Source organism: Pediculus humanus, genomic scaffold, assembly GCF_000006295.1.
Source record: "Pediculus humanus corporis 1103172108253 genomic scaffold, whole genome shotgun sequence".
Lineage (NCBI taxonomy): Eukaryota > Metazoa > Arthropoda > Insecta > Psocodea > Pediculidae > Pediculus > Pediculus humanus.
This window is the reverse complement of record NW_002987822.1, coordinates 743,078-760,463: the sequence shown is the minus strand read 5'-3', so window position 1 is coordinate 760,463 and position 17,386 is coordinate 743,078. Positions and strand designations below refer to the sequence as shown.

The window sequence follows — 17,386 nt, the reverse complement described above, 5'->3', positions numbered from 1 at the left end:
GTGGCCGTCGTTTGTCGTTTGTTTAAAACTAGCGTGAAAACTTTCTTTCGTAATTACTTACATTTAATTAACGTTTTGTCGTTCGAAATGATAATAAATATTATTATTTAATTAATACGTTTGTTTGTTTATTCAATTAACCTTTTAAAGCGCTTACGTTGTTGTTGTTTGTTCTTTGAAAGTTTTTTTTTTTTCATTTATTAAAACTTTATTAATCGTTTCGAAGGGTTTTGATAAAACGTAACTTAATTTTTATAACCGTCACGATTTATTATTTTTCTCTCTGATTTTTTTTTTTTTGTGAACGGACACGAAAAATTTTAACGGTTATGCCTTTTCGAAAAACGATTAATACGACACATCGGCCGGTCACATTTCGACCGATTTCAATAATAATAATAATAATAATAATAATAATAATAATAATAATAATAATAATAATAATAATAATAATAATAATAATAATAATAATAAGTAAAAGAAAAAAAAAGGAAAAATGTAATTACCGTCTTTTTTTTTTTTGTTACACAATCACATGGTGACTTTGTTTCACGGTAAATTAGTGTTACGTTTTTCAAAAAGAAAAAAAAGGACGTGGCATTAGCTATATATATATATATGTATCATTAGTGAACCTTCGAGAATTACAATCGTGTGCATATTACGTTCAAGTTCTTTACCATTTTGTTCTGTCATTGACCTTAAAATCTCAAAAAAAAAAAAAAAAAAAAATTTTTTTTATGAAATCAAATCGAAACAATCGAATCAGGGGGCAAAAGAATTTTAAATTTTTTTTTTCTAGAATTTTCTTCTGCAGAAGAAATTATTTACAAAAAAAAAAAAGTTTCGATCGTTTCCATCAGAGTCATCGCAAGACCTAACAACAACAGATACCACCACCACTACCACCATTCGTGCTATTTTATTTTTATTAAAAGTTTATAAATATTTAACGTGTCATTAGAATCATATTCGCGTTTATTTTTTATTCGGGAGACTTAATACCGAATTTTAAAAAGAAAACGAAAGAAAAAGAAACGAATTCGTTTACGAACGTGAACGGGTACGTAAATTAATGAGAAGGTAGCGGACACGCACACACGCACGCATTGACCGTTCAAACCGTCTCGTCCATCATCGAACCCGAAACCCTATACTTTTATTTTTTTTTTTTGGTAAATTAACCGGTTAGATTTTGGAAGTTACAAATCCACCACGACCAAACGTGACCGTTCTCTTTTTCTATCTACCAAAAGATTTAACTAACATCCCTGGAATAAAAAAAAAAAAAAAAATCCAGGTAATTACGATTACGTTCGCTTCGTGACCGATACCAAAAATTTTCACCCCCCATCATTCCCTCTCTCTCTCTCTCTCTCTCTGTCTTCCTCTCCTTTTTCCAGGAGTACCTCCCGTTCGCCCGTTTAAACCAAGGAAAAATTTTAATCCAGTCCAAGGTCGTTTGCGTCCATGTCTTTGATACATGGTAATCGGCTTACGCCAGTTGTTGTTGTTGTTGAATTTTTGCCGATTTCACTGGAATGCCAAGGCCGTTTCGATAGAAATTTCGTTTTACCGCATTCTTCCCGCTTCGATCTTCTCCCCTCCCCTCTCCCTCCTGTGCTCGTTTCATTGACTTCCTTTCCGATAATATTAATAATAATAATACAAGTTTCCTCTTCGTCTTACACCTCTATCTACCACCTCTTGTTACTCTCTTCCATTTAATTGATCCTTCTTGTTCTTGCAATCGTCTGGCAGACATCTTTTTTTTTTCTTCTTCTTTTTCTTCTTCGATTAGTTTCATCTCATTTTTTTCTTTTTCTCCTTTTTTTTTTGCAAAATTTTTCATTTTGATTTATTCTCAACGGTTTTTTTCTCATCATCATCATCATCATCTATTTCCTTCCTATTTTTTCGTAATTAATAAATAAATTATTCGACCGTATTTAATATTCCAAAAAAAAAAAAATTACCATAATTCGGTAGTAATAATGGCGGCGATTCGACGATGACGACGACGGCGATGATGATGATGATGATAATAAAATCGCGTTGTGCGAGACGGACGGTACACATTTTTCAAAAAAAAAAAAAAAAAAAACCACAAGACATTCCAGCATCCGAGTATCAAGGTGGTAGAAAATGAATTATGTACGCTTCAGAGTAATAATAATAATAATAATAATAATTGATCAAATGGTAATAAAAAAAAGAAAAAGAAAAATCCGTCACGTTAGGTTTAATAACTTTTCTTTTCTTTTTTTTTTCTTTTTTTTTATCTCCAGCGCATCGTTCCAGTCATTTTTCAAATTTTTTAATATTAATTACGTAACAAATAATATATATATATATATATATATATAATTGTGAATATATTTTTTAAAAAAAAGTGAGTAACTTTTTTGTAAAACGACGAGTAATAAATTAATCGTGACGGGTAGCATCGGCAAGATGAAAAACTGGTTAAAAAAAAAAAAAATCAATAAAATAATAAAACTAACATGTTACGATGAATAATTTTCAATAACAAAACAAACATTACGACAACAACAACAACAACGACAACCGTGATGATAATAATGATTACAAAGACGATCACGATGACCGCGATGATGATGATAATGATGACGGTCAAAAAATAAAACAAACGTAAATCGTTTGCTTACGAACAAAAATGATCGCGTAGGGGGAAAACGATATTCGATATGATATTTTGGACAAAGAAAAAGGGGAGAAAGGGTGATGGTGGGTGACCTTTGAAGGTCACGCTTCCCTCCACCCCTTCAAAATAATTTTTTCCATTCACGCGAGTAATTATAAATAATAAAAAAAAGAAATAATTTAACGGAAGATTAAAATTTAAAAACCCCGTTAAAAAAAAAAAAAAAAAGAAGATGAAATTAATTTATATTTTTTTCTCCAGAGAAAAATCTGGAATTTATTATTATTATTATTATTATTATTATTATTATTATTATTATTATTATTATTATTATTATTATTATTAATTAAATTATTCACGCCTTTCCGATTCGTAAGACGTTTAAATAACGCGACGGTTTTTTTTTTTTTCCTCATTAGTATGCTTATTTGCGTTCGCGTTTACGAATTTTCTTACTTTAAATTTAATAAAAACAGTTTTGTTTGTAATCTATAAAAGAACATAAACAACAACAACAACAACAAACGCGCTTTTTTTTTCTTAAAAATAAAAATGCGATTTTATCATTATTATTATTATGTACGTAACAAAACCATAACGCAAAACTATAATTTACGATTACGACGTTCCATAGTAAACGTTCATATTATCCATCAACGCTTTCACAAACATAATTATGTTTTAATAATAATAATAATAATAGAAACAAAAAAAAAAATAGTTTGAGTGACTCCGCCGATCGCGTTTATAAAATGAATTTATAGCGCGCGTTTTTTTTTTTTCGATATGAAGTCATTTAAAAAAAAAAAAAAAATTGCTTTTTAACCACTGACTGGATGACATTTTAATTTCACGGTCATCGAAATCGAACCGTATCGATCAATCAATCGATTTCATTTTCTTTTTTTTTTTTTTTTTAATGACGTCATAGCGTCGACATTTATTTAAAAGATGGCGTACGCGTAGTGCGAGACGATCTTTTCTCTTTTTAATTTTTTTAATTTTTTTTTTATTAACGAACAATACTATATATTTACTATAATTTTTTTTTGTACTCGCGTGACGAAAATATTAATAATAATAATAATGATAATGATAATAAAAGTTCAAATATTTGTTCCGGTCGATTTTTTTTTACAAGAAAATTTCATTGATTCCATCGAATGACGGATTTACCCCTCCCCCTCCTCCTTTCTTAATAACCTCCTGGAAAAATTAATTCGATACACAAGCAAAATTAATAAGAGAAATTGATGATGATGATGATGATGATGATAATGATAATAATTTTTTTTCGATTCTACCGCCTGGATAATAATTAACCGTGATTAATAAAAACTGGAGTGAGCGCGAAAAAAAGGAGGATGAGTTTGTGTCGATATACTTTTACACTTCTCACGATCTGAATTTTTTTTTCTTTTTTTTTGGAGGAGGGAGTAGGGAGGGAGGAGGGAAACGGATGAAAAAATTTTTTTAATGGAAAAAAAAAAACAATTAAAAAAAAAAAGAAAATGTCGGAAAAAGTAAAGAGAAAAAAAAAAAGAGAAAGGCGCGAAAGACGTTTTGTTGTTGTTTTTGTTGTTGTTGATTTTGGAATTTAAACGATTCTAATGACTATTTCCATTAATTTATAAATAAAAAAAACATCGATATTTTTCGATTTATCGATAAATAAATCGCGGGAAAATAAAAACGATTATTAGAGTTATCGAATCGTTTTTTTTTTTTTTTTTTTAAATCGTGAATATTATTATTATTTATCAGAAGGAGAGAAAGGAGGAAGAAGAAAGCAAAGCTGCTAGAAGCTGCTCGGCTTTCCGTTTCGAATTTGTCCTCTTTCTCTCTCTCTCTCTCTCTCTCTCTCTCTCTTTCGATTTTTTCTCCAGCCTACGTTTAAATAAATAAATTTTTTGCTATCGTTCGCATAGTTTAATTTTACTTTCCAGGTCAATTTAATCGAGTTGGTTTGGAAAAACGTGAAAACTTTTTAATTTTCCCGTTTGTAAAAACAAACACAATCTACAATCGATTCGATTGCGTAATTTCAAACGATTTTTTTAAATCCCTTCTGGAGAAAATAAATTTACAAATCGTGACGCTTTATCATTTGAAATATTCAAATCTGGAGAAAAACTCTAAAGAGATTTTTTTTTCCAAAATTTAGCATTAACAATTTCCAACATTTTTTATTTTCCAAAAAAAAAAGAAAATTTCAAATAGTAATTTAATACTAATTTCCGGTAAGTAAATATTATTTTAATTGAATTAATTATTCGCTTATCAATCACTAACAACAATTGATACGCGACCCCGCCAAAAAAAAAAACTGGAAACCTGGAATTTCCTTTTAATAAAAAAAAAAAAAAAAAAAGAAAAGAAAAGAAAAAATTTATTCGAATCCATTAAAAACTTGTAATTTTATCTCGACCATAAAAAAAAAACTTATCAAATTTTTTTATTCTGACTACTTTGCGGTTAAAAATGATAAGGACAACCACAACGACAACAACAACAACAACAACAACAAAAAATTTACCACCTTCTGTAATCGAAACTGTGTCTTTTTTTAAATATTCCCCCCCCGCACCGCCTCTTCCTCGCTCTCGTTTCAAGTTTTCCTTATTTTTCTAAAAATAAATTCCAAAGTGACATCAAAAAAAAAAAATTAAATTAAATTAAATTTTTTAAAAACCATTTCCGGTATTGGTTTCCGTATTCGGTTATCCCCCTCTCCTCCCCTAAAAAATTTATCAATTTACGAAATTATTATTATTATTATTATTATTATTATTATTATTATTATTATTATTATTATTATTATTGTTGTTGTTGTTGTTGTTGTTGTTGTTGTTGTTGTTGTTGTCATCTTTATCGTCCGCCATTTTTAAATTACTTTTAGCAATTAATTTTAAACGCAAATTTCTCCCCGAAATTGTTTGTTTTTTTTTCGTATTATCACGTGACAATAACACGTGTCACCTTATCAGAGAGAGAGAGAGAGAGACTAAAAATTAATAAAACGATTTGAGAAAAAAAAAAAATTTATGCCACGACATAATAAATAAAAAGTAAAAGAAAAAGAAAAAAAAAAAAGGAAACAAACGGACGCAATTTTTCTTTTTCTTTTTTTTTTTTTTTTTACAAAACGTTTAAAATTCTTACGCAGTTATTTAAATGCAATAATAATAATAATATACGCCACGATGTTATAGATCTGATTTAAAAAAATGCCACAAACTCCAAATTGAGAAGTGATACTGATCTCCCCCCACCACCCAGAATGACAAAAAAAAAAAAAAAAACATTAGAGAGAAAACAACCGAGTCTTGAGAATTTTTACACCGAAAAGGGGGGGGGGGGAAACGTTTCGAATTCAGGACCGTAACAAAGATAAAAATTAATATTTTTTTATTTCCTCCCCCCTTCCCTTTCCTTCCCTATTTTTTTTTCAAATATTTAAAACAATTTAAATACGTGATTTTCATATTTCAAAAAAAAAAAAAAAAAAATATTTCAAGACGATCACGACTCGGAAAAAAAAAAAAAAAATTGTTTTTCCCCCACGATTATTATCATCATCATCATTATTATTATCATTATCGTGGTCAACGTTTATCTAATTTAATGTTATTTTCCTTTTAACCATGGCAAAAATTAATGAATTTATATATATATACATATATAGTTTCGTAATAGCAAAAAAAAGAAAAAAAAAAAAAAACTAAAACAAACGGTTCTTGACTGTTTGTTTATTTGTTTGTTTTTTTAAAAAACGTGAAAACATTTTTTGCACGAGCTTAAAAAATATTTTGTACTCGTTTATTTTTTTTTATTGTAATTTAATTTCGGCCATTTTGAATTTCACTCGTTAAAAAAAAAAATAATAATAAAAATAAAAAACCTACTTTTAATTTTTTTTTTTTTGGTTTTTTCATCTAAACTGACGGAGGAATTCCCGGGGGAAAAATAAATAATATTTTTATATAAAAATAAATTTTTTTTTTTCCACGATCATCATCCCCTCTCCTTTCCTCTCCCCATCTTTTTTTCTCTCTCTCCCCCCCTTCCCCGTTTTTTCGTCCTACATAAATTTCATTTAAAAAAAAAAAAATTACGAAATTTTTTATGGCGTGGTCGTCGTTATTCCTCCCCCTCTTTTTTATCCCTTTCCCTCCCCCCCTTTCCCCCTCAGAAAAAACAAAACAATCCTGAAATTTTTTTTTTAATTTTTTAAAAAAAAAAAAAAAAACTAAAAACGGGATCGCCGTTTCAAACAATCCAGGGGTGAACTTCTTTTTTGGTATTGTTCCTTTTTTAACCTCTCGCATTCCTTTTCATTTTTTTACCCAATGACAAAATTTAAAAAAAAAAAAAAAAAAAAAAAAAAAAACGTGAAAAACAATTTTCGATTTATCATCATTATTATCATCATCATCATCATCATCATCATAATTATTACTATTATTACTGTTATTTGCTTTTTATTTTTTCGCTCGACGTTTAAAAAAAAAAAAAAAAACCGTTAAAAATGTTTTGCAACAATTTTCATGGTATTATTCGTACTTCAACTGGAAGGTCGTTTCAAAGATAAAAACAATCATTTCAGGTCACGACCTTTATACCCTTTTATCAAACGAAAAAAAAAAAACAATTATTCCGATACCACACGATATCATTCAATAGATAGAGAAAGAAAGAGAGAGAGAGAGACAGAGAGAGAGAATTAATTATAACAAATTATATAATTCTATTGGAATTTTATTATTATTATTATTATTATTATTATTATTATTTCAAAATGATATTTCGCTCAACAAAACAAATCGATTTTTTTTATTATATATTTACAAAGTCATTTAAAAGAAATCGCCATATTTATTATTATGATTATTATTATCATTCGGTAAAAACCCGCCAAAAATTTGAAATTTAAATGTCCAAAAAAAATAAAAATAAAAACAATAAAAATAAATAAATTCGAATTTTTTTTTCGCCACTACGTGATTCGAAATTCGAACGAAATAATAATAAAAAACGAGGGGTAGGGGGGGGTGGGAAGGGGAGGCAACGAGTCGAAATATTTTCGTCTTTAAATATTTATTTATTTATTTAACATTAAACGTTTTATTTTTTTCTCTCTCTCTCGAATGTAAAACACGTTTTTTCCAAAATAAAAAAAAAAATAATGGCCGACAAATATGGAATCGATAAAACTTTTGCGGTGAAAATCAAACAATCACCTTGACCTACAACCAGCAAAAAAAAAAAAAGTGAAAATAATATATAAAAATAAAAAAGTTCAAAAAGTTAAGTTAAAAAAATTAACAAAAAAAAAAAAAAATTTTCCAAAGGATTTAAAATAAAACAAGCGAAAGTTATTAATAATAATAATAATAAAAATTTTAATATTTTCTTGTACGATTGTGACGGATGTGCGCAACAAACGTTCGTCGTTTGATTTACCAACAGCAAAATTAAAAACTTAAATCATTAAATATTGCATTATTATAATTGCTATAACAATAGCAAAAAATCGATTTTTTCATTAACGACAGAAAATTTTTTGATGACTATTGTAATTTTTATAGCCAAGAACCCGCGATACACCGAAACGAAGCAAAAAAAAAAATTAATAATAATAATTTTTGCTACCGCAAACGTGAGAAAAAAAAAAGTCAATCGGATTTACCTAAATAACAACATAATAAAAAAAAAAATTTTTTTTTTTTTTTTTTTTTTTTTAAATGGCGTCGAATTAAAACAACCCGAATCGGGGAAAATTTCAAAAACCCATTAAAGAAAAAATAAAAATAATAATAATAATAATCGATTTGTAAATTCGCGGTTACATTAATAAAAAAAAAATCGATGTCAAGTCCCCCGCCCCCTCCACCTCGTCTCGGCCCCCGTCACCACCAACTTTCCTCCTCCTCGTCTCATAACCGACTTTATTGATTTTTATTTAAGTAGACCGCGATCGATAAATTAATTATTGCAAAAAAAAAAAAAAAAAAGAAAAATAAATAATGTAAAATGTTTTTTATTATCATTATTATTATTATTATTATTATTATCATTTTTCGTTTTTGATAAAACCAGACGATCGACTCCCCGAATTAATCACGACCACCTCTACCACCACCACCACCACTCGTGACATTCATCGACGAAATTTCTTTCTTTCTATCTATCTTTTTAACATTTTCAATTTGTCCATGAATTTAAATCACGTCAACACATCTTTTTTTTACTCATAATAATAATGATGATGATAATGATGATGACGAAAAAACGCGTTAAACATTTTCAAAATGGCGCGCGCACGTGATAAAAATTTAAGAAAAATTTCCGTTATCCCTAACAATCGATACATAATATCGGATGTTGCTCGTGTAAAATCCGTTCGTAAAATTTGAAAATGGTAATAATAATCATTTCATTCGTTTACCTCGAACATCGATAAGTCATGATAATAATAATAATAATAATGATCGTGGAAGGAACGAGGGGAGCGAAATTACAGAAACGGATACGTAATAAATAAATAAAAAAATTTTTTTTTTTTTAAATTTCTCCACCCCCCTCCCTTTCACCCCTCTCCGAAAAGATTAATAATAATAATACTAATAAGCAAAATCCACGTTTTAATGTACGTACACGTTAAATTTTCTTTTTTTCCTTTCTGTCTTTTGACACGTTCATTCGAGTTTAAAAAAAAAAAAAAAAAAATCCAGTTGGAAAAAAAAAAGTTTTTCTTTCGAAATCGATTTATTATTAAAATTATAAACTTGAAATTAAAGTAAAATAATTGAAACGATTGCGTTTGTTATGTAACAAACAAGAACAAACAATATTAAGTAACAATTATTATTATTATTATTATTATAAATAATAATAATCAAATTATTAAAGTAGAAATGGTAGTTCGACGGTAACCTTTTCCACGACAAATTTTAAAAATATTAATTGATAATTGATTACGTAGACTGACGAGGGGGGAGGAGAGGGGGTGGTTCAGAAGGTGAAAGGGGGAGCCTTGAACTTTAAGGTGGGGGGAGGAGAGAATTCTGGACGGATTAATATGACCCGGTAAATAATAAAGTTATGTAAAGAAAAAATTAAATTTTCACCGTTCGAACGAACAAACAAACAACAAACAACAAACAAACAAACGTTGCAACCTCGGATTTCGTCAATTTTTTTTTTTTTGTTTCTTGTCAAAATACTTTTATATTTGCCTCGAGATAATTGAGGGCGGATTATTTTAGATTTATATCGGGGGGCTACGCCCTTTTTAAGTTATAAACGACTACGAAAATTTATTTTAAAAAATTTCAAAAAAAAAAAAAAAAAAAACGAGAAAAAGAAAAGGACGAAAGCGACAAACAATAACTCGTCCAATTTTTATCGTTTGCCAGATAATTTGGCAAAATTCGGTAACCGGAAATTGTCTCCCCGTTAAATAAACCCAATAAGAGTAGACGACACGCCCATCATAATTAATTTTTAAAAAAAGATGTTTATCTATCTACGTAATCTAATACAAACAATTTTTCGCGCCAAATTTTTTTCGGGATAAAATTAACCCCCGAGCTCGATAAATTATTTATGACGTCATTTAAAAAAACAAAAATGGCGATAGCGACGACGACGACGTTGATAACAAACGTTTATTATGGAAAAAAATAAAAAAATTAATCGTGTTTTTTTTCCGTGCATGATAAGAAAAAAAATATTCAAAACGAAAATTTACATTTTTTTAAAGGGCAGTGGAAGAAGAAAAATAACATTTTGTTAAAATCGTGTTAGAAGAAAAAAAAAAAAAAAGAGAACTTGAAAATTATGTATACCGTTGAAAAACTCATCAAAATAAATAATCCTAATGATATGAAAAAAAAACAAAGAACAACAACAACAAACAAAAAAAAATGCATGAATAAAAAATGAGAAGAAAACAAATTTTTTTTTTTTTCGAGAAAAAGAAATCCATCACGAAACGAGAGTTGTAAAATACCTTCGTATATACACACATTTAATTCCACGACTTTTTTTTCCTTTTCTTTTTAAATTATTCAAACGTCCTTTTTTTTTTTGTTATCGTCATAATAAAACGGTCTCCTTGGAGTGTTGTTTCGATTTTTTTCCCCTCCGTTTAAGATAACATTTGAAGTTCGACCGATACAAACAGAACAAACAAACAGACAAACGCAAAAATTATCGATGTGAGATTTTATCTTACCTGTAACAAAAAAAAAAAAAAAAAATTACTTAAGAGTTAAATGACATTTTGTTGTTTATGGAAGTCGGAGGGTAGTGGCTCTATCAATTGACGGGGGTGATAGTGGGGGGTACATCCGGTGGAAGTGAAAGAAATTTAGGAATTTCAAAATATATGAAAAATGGCGCGCGACATTATCATCACGTTTCATTTAATATTCTTACCGCATTTTTAAACGTATTAAAATTGTTTTTTTTTTTTTTCGGGGATTTTGACATCACGAAAAATTGATTTATTAAATTAAAGAAAAAAAAAGCAACTTTCGACTCTAACCCGCCCGCCCCACTTTTTATTATCATTTTTTTTTTTTTTTTAGAGAACTACATTATATTATTTTCTAGAATGTTCTTTTATTTATTATAATAATTCCGGTGAAAATATATTAAAAGCAAAACACAAAAAAATCATTTGCATTAATATATTTTAATAAAAAAAAAAATTTATTTTTTTAGTATCGTGGAAGGAGAAAGAAAATAATAAAATTCCACGCATTTAACGAACGTGTCGGTAGAAAAAAAAAAAAAAACTTTTAAAACTCACTTTTAAAAAAAATTTGCACGATCGTTTACGCTTAATAAAAAAAAAAAAAAAAATCATTATCGATATAATCGTGTAATTAGTATTATTTTATAACGAGAGACACAAATCGATACATATTGATTGATTTATCGTTTGATATTTATCGATAATAAAAAACCGATTTTATATTACTTAATTGCGGTATAAAAATAAATGAAAAAAAAATTTGTTTTTTTTTTTTTTTTCTTAAATTCTTTTTAAGTGAAATGAAAAGAAAGAAACTTATTTACCGGTAATTCAAGGTTTTCTGCTTACACGATATGAAAACAAAAAATAAATAAACAAACGACCTTGTCTTACCTCCAAAAAAAAAAAAAAAAGAAAATAATAATAATTAAAAGGGAAGTAACAAATTCTTATGTTTCTCTCCCTCCCTTTTTTCTTTTTTGTCTCTCTCTTTCTCTCACTCTTTCTCTCCGTCTCCATTCTTTCCTTTTTCTCTTTCTCTCTCTCTCTCCCTCATAACACACCCAAAACGTGAAACATTATTCATCCAGGCTCGTTCGAACAAACGGAACGCATTCGCACCTAGTTTCGTAATTAAATTTTTTTAACCGCAAAACGCATAAGCGATTAATAAGTTTTGACACGCCCCCGCCATTTTCAACTCATTAATACATAAATAAATTACTACTACTATTATTATTATTATTATGGAAAACAAACGTTATGTAACACATAAGTGCTGCATATCACATTATGTACATACGCATGCATACGTATTAAGTACATAAATAAATTTTTTCGGAATAAGTTTAAAACGTGAATAAATCGCCATCGCTCTACTTTCACTCACTATGGAAAATTCCAAAACTTTTTTTTTTTTTTTTTTTTTTTTTTTTTTAAATGACAAATGTTATATTCGATTATATTCATATATCGTTTCCGGTTAATCATCATTATTATTAATATTATTTTCACTTTTTTGTTGTCATCGAGTGATGGGATCTATCAGTTATACACACGCACACACACGACGTAAACAAATAATAAATAATTTATGATAATACGATCGAGTCGAAATATTATTTTTTTTTTCTATAAAAAAACTATCAATTACGTTTAATAAACATAAACGAAAAAGTTCATTTAATATTTTAATGTTAATGATAAGTGTCCATCACAATGGCGCACTTTTTTTTCCTCTCTTTAAAGTGTTACGTAAGATTATTATTACAAAACAAAACAAAAATTTTTTTTCGTTTTTTTTTTTTTTACTTAAATAATATTTTGTAATGTTGTTTGTTTGTTTTTGGTTGTTGTGTGAACGAATGCTGTAGTAGTCGTGATAGATTGTAGTCAATACGCACATAAATTAATTAAAACATAAAAAGAAATCTTATTGTATATAATAAAAAAAAAAAAAAACGACCGAGAATAACCTAAAAAAAAACGAATATTATACGAGTTTTTCCAAGTGAAAATTCAAGTTAATAATAATAATAATAATAATAATAATAATAATAATAATAATAATAATAATAATAATAATATCAAATCAAGTGGTAATAGATAATATGTAACGAATAATATTTCGTTCGAAAATAATTACGTAAAAATTTTATATGAAGTAAACGAATGGCACCGCTCGCGCTCATTTAATAATAACTTATTAATTAATTTAAAGTTTGCGACTGGAAAAAAAAAATATAATGATAATAATGATAATAAAATCCGTTTGCATTTCGCGGCTTTTCGCGGTTTTTACCTTTTTAATCCGACGCGTGTTATATATCTCGGAGAGTTCCAGTAATTTTTAACCCCCTCCGGGATAAATTTTTAACCGCCCTCAATAATTAACAATTGGAAAACAAAAAAAAAAAAAAAAAATTCCAGGAAAAATAAATAAAATTTTTTTTTTCGTATGAGCTTCCAGCAAGGTTGCTGGAAGTTTACTGGAGCACAAAGGTTAACCACAATATCATTAATTTTAAAAAAAATGATAATAATAATAATAATAATAAATATCGATTCGAAATACTTTTCCAAACGTTTTACATAATAAGAAAAATTAAAAAGTTTTAAAGCGCGGACTAATAATAATAATAATTATTATTATTATTATTATTATTATAATGATAATTTTTTGTACTTCCAGAAGGAAAAACTTTCTTTTTTTTTTTTATTATTAAAAACTATTATCCCGAGGAAAACGAGAGATACAAAAAAGTCCCGATGATTCTTTTTACTGGAAGAGTGGGAGAAAAAGGGGAGAGGAAACCTTTTATCTAATTACTATAATTTTCTTCTGCTTTTAACCTGTTTTTCACGCGAAAAAAAAAAAATTGCAGCGAATAAAATTTTTGCTACCTATCATCGAAAGAATCATTATGAATATTTTAAAAAAAAATTTTTTTGCAACGCCAGACACCGACATAATTTTATTATTATTATTATTATTATTATTATCAATGATCCCGTCTGCGTAGGTAAAAAATGACGAGAAATAAAAGCGGTTATTAATAGCAAAAAAAAAAAAAAATTAAACTTTTTGCGAATGGGAATTCCGAAAATAGCGAATATATAAGCAAAAAGTTTAATTTTTTTCAAAATTTTTTGCTACGATTATATAAAAATTTGGTTCGGTTCAAAATTTAAAAAAAAAAAAAAATTATAAAAAATTGATTTCGATCAAATAAAAATAAAAATTCGTAATAAATTTTTTTTTTTTTGGAAAATTTTTAAAACGTTTTTGCTACCGGAAATGAATTTGAGTCTTTTACTCGCGTAAAATAATCTTAATCCGGTTTAAATTCTCTCTTTCTCTCTTTTTAAATTACAAATTTCATTTTTTTTTTTTAATTTTTTTTTTCTTTTACGTTACAATGAACCTTGCGCAATTTTTCTGCTGCCACTTTTTTTTTGTCGATTCATTTGAATTTAAGTGAATTTTTTTTTTTTTCACAGGGGCAAACATTACCGATTACTTAATATAATTTTTAAGAAAGAAAAAAAAACAATTTCAATTCGGTATTTTATGAAATATTTTTTCGAATGTCACGTCGACGTCGCCTCGGTGACGACGACGACGACTACCGAACAAACAAACAACAAAGCGAAAAAAAAAATTTAATAAATAAAACGAAATTCAAATAATACTAATAATAATAAATTAATTAAAAATTACTCGGTCGGGATTTAATAATCAAAAAAAAAAAAATGGCCACCTAAATCTCGTATCTGACCTCGACACGATAGAGAGAGAGAGAGAGAGACAGAAAAGTAATAGTCTGAACGAAATTAAATTTAAAAAGGAGGTGCAAAAAAAAAGTATTAAAAATCCAAGTCCATTATTATTATTATTATTTCGAAATTATAATTTAATAGCATGTTCTCCCTCGCAAATATCCTCCCTTCTCCCCTTCCACCTCCTCTCCTCCACTTCCCCTTTCCCTCTCCCTCCCACCTACGCTCGTTAATAACACATCTTTTCTTTCTCTCGAAATTTTATTTTATCCATCATTGAGCCTACCTACTGGTCTTGAAACCATCAACGCATTTGACCTACATGAACCACCCGGTATACGAGCGAACAACCGACCAATACACGCGCACACACACACACCCATCCAGCACCACTTTAATGCCTTGAAATCCATGCATGGATTTAAAAAAAAAAAAAAAAAAACCATGAACGGTTGTAATTAGATATTCAATGTCTTACGTGTCCGTTCGTACCACGTTTTTTTTTTTTTTTGTCCACCCGAAAACGTGTCCAATAAGTTTTTTATTTTATCGACAAGGTACCGGATTGAATTGTCATTAAAATACCTGAAGAGAAAGAAAGAAAAAAAAAATTTTTTATGTAAAGTTAAACTCGATACATTCGGATCATCCTTGGTTGTTGAGTTGACAATTGTTCTCGTCCATCAAAATTTTACATAAAATTTTCTTGTACAAACATTTCTCCGGTTTTTAATAATAATAATAACAATGTCAATGGTTTTTACCCATTGGCACGAAAACTTTTTTTTTTTTATTATCCAGGTGTTAAAATTTGATTCTATGTTTGTTGTTAAAAGGCTAAAAAGACATTGAAAAACAATAAAAAAAAAAAAAAATGAAACGCTATATATGGTCTCGTATAAAAAAAAATTGTTCGGAGAGATACATGAAACTTGACCTTCTAAAGATGATCTGTGACAATCCGTGAATAATATTTCACGTGTTAATGCAAAAGAATATCGTGTTACTCATCGCCCTTACATACTTTTTAGCGCCTTGAAGAAAAAAAAGTAATAATCACGAAAAGGAAATATCGACAAAGCAAAAACAACAAACGAGTAAAAAAAAAATGGACGCGATGAAAGTAGCAAAGCAAACAAAAACAATCAACGTTGGGAGAAAAATGTCAGAGGGATGGACAAACGGAAAGAGAGAGAGAGAGAGAGAAGATGATTACAACTTAATAAGTTAGCAGAAGAAAAAAAAAGAAGACCTCGAGTATCTTTTTTTACAAACAAACAAGGTTTGTTGACGATTTTTATACAAAAACGCAAAAGACCGCCAAAAAATTTTTAAAAAAAAACGTCCGAAAAAAATATTTAACAATTATTACTTAGGCGTGACAATAGAAAAAAAAAATCGTTTTAAAACCTTTCACAACAAGAAAAAAAAAACAATTGGCAAACCTGACAAAAGACCTTGGCAAGGAAACACACACACACAATTCAATTAAATATCAACGTAAAATTTTTTTCACCCTCTCTCCCCTCCCCCCAACATCGTGTACAAACGTTAACAAAAGCAAACAAATTTTTTTTTTTTTTTTTTTTAATTCTTATTCCACGTCCTATTATTAAAAATCTCTCCTTCCACTTTTTTTTATTTTATTCACCGATAAAAAAGTTATCATTTTTTTTTTAAATTTAACGGTTAAAATTCAAAGGAAATTCCATTAGAAATCTCGGAAAATGGTTTATTTACTCTATGACCTTTTAATTCGTATTTAATATAATAATAATCCATTATCACCACTTACGACTTTTCTTCTTCCTCTTCTTCCTTCGCTTACCATCACCGTCGTCGTCATCGTCATCATTTTATTGTCTTCTGCTTTATAGTCACGCTATATTGTTTTGCTATATTTTCGAATGAAAAACATAGATTAAAGAAATTTTTTTTTTTTTGATTTTCCCGTTATTTGACTCATTAACCGCCGCGCGCGCGACTGAGTAGTTTTTCTTATCACTTTTTATTTTTATTTTTTTTTGTTCTAAAACTCTCGAAATCATCTCGTATGAAAAAAAAATTTTTTTTTAGTTTTTCCCTTTCACTTCTTCTCTTACGATTCTTCTTCGTCCATTGTAGTATTTGTTTGTTGTTCCATCTTCCTTCTCTCTCTCTCTCTCTTTCTCTCTCTAAACGATTTTCATTGAATCGAACAATCGATAGAATCTTGTTTGTTTCTTCTTCTTTTTTTTTGAACGAAAAATAATATACAACTTTCAAATTCATTTCCTTCTTTTTTTGTTTTGGCGTTATCCTCCGTTTTTCTTCCTTCCTTTTTTTTCTTGTCTGATTCGATCGACATTTAAATTATTATTATTATTATTAACTATCATTTTACGATGACCTTTTATCACTCTTTCTCGAGTAATAATAATAATAATAATAAAACGTTTGATTTTTATTTTAAATACACAAAAAAATTTGTTTCTTTTTTTTTTTTCGTGTTTCTAAGTAAGAACGAACGTTGATATCGTGGATTTAGAATCTTGTTCAGGACCGTTATTGGGTTGATCCGGCCAACATTCTATAATAATCAATGAACTCGACTAATCCGGATTTTTTTTTTTTTTTTTAAATGATCAAATCAATTGTCATCGTAAATCGTTCGTTGTTCGTAATACTTTTTTTTTATT

At 28.0% G+C, this 17,386-nt stretch overlaps 1 protein-coding gene across 1 annotated transcript; it reads right to left on the bottom strand.

Moving 5' to 3' along the window:
• Positions 1–1,262: 1,262 nt before the first annotated feature.
• Positions 1,263–1,765, bottom strand: Phum_PHUM476110 (uncharacterized protein; the record flags this gene model as incomplete). The annotated part of the gene is made up of 3 exons (XM_002430341.1): positions 1,263–1,271; positions 1,500–1,640; positions 1,715–1,765. 3 exons carry the CDS (start codon positions 1,763–1,765, stop codon positions 1,263–1,265), a joined length of 201 nt encoding a protein of 66 aa, XP_002430386.1.
• Between the last annotated feature and the right edge of the window lie 15,621 nt (positions 1,766–17,386).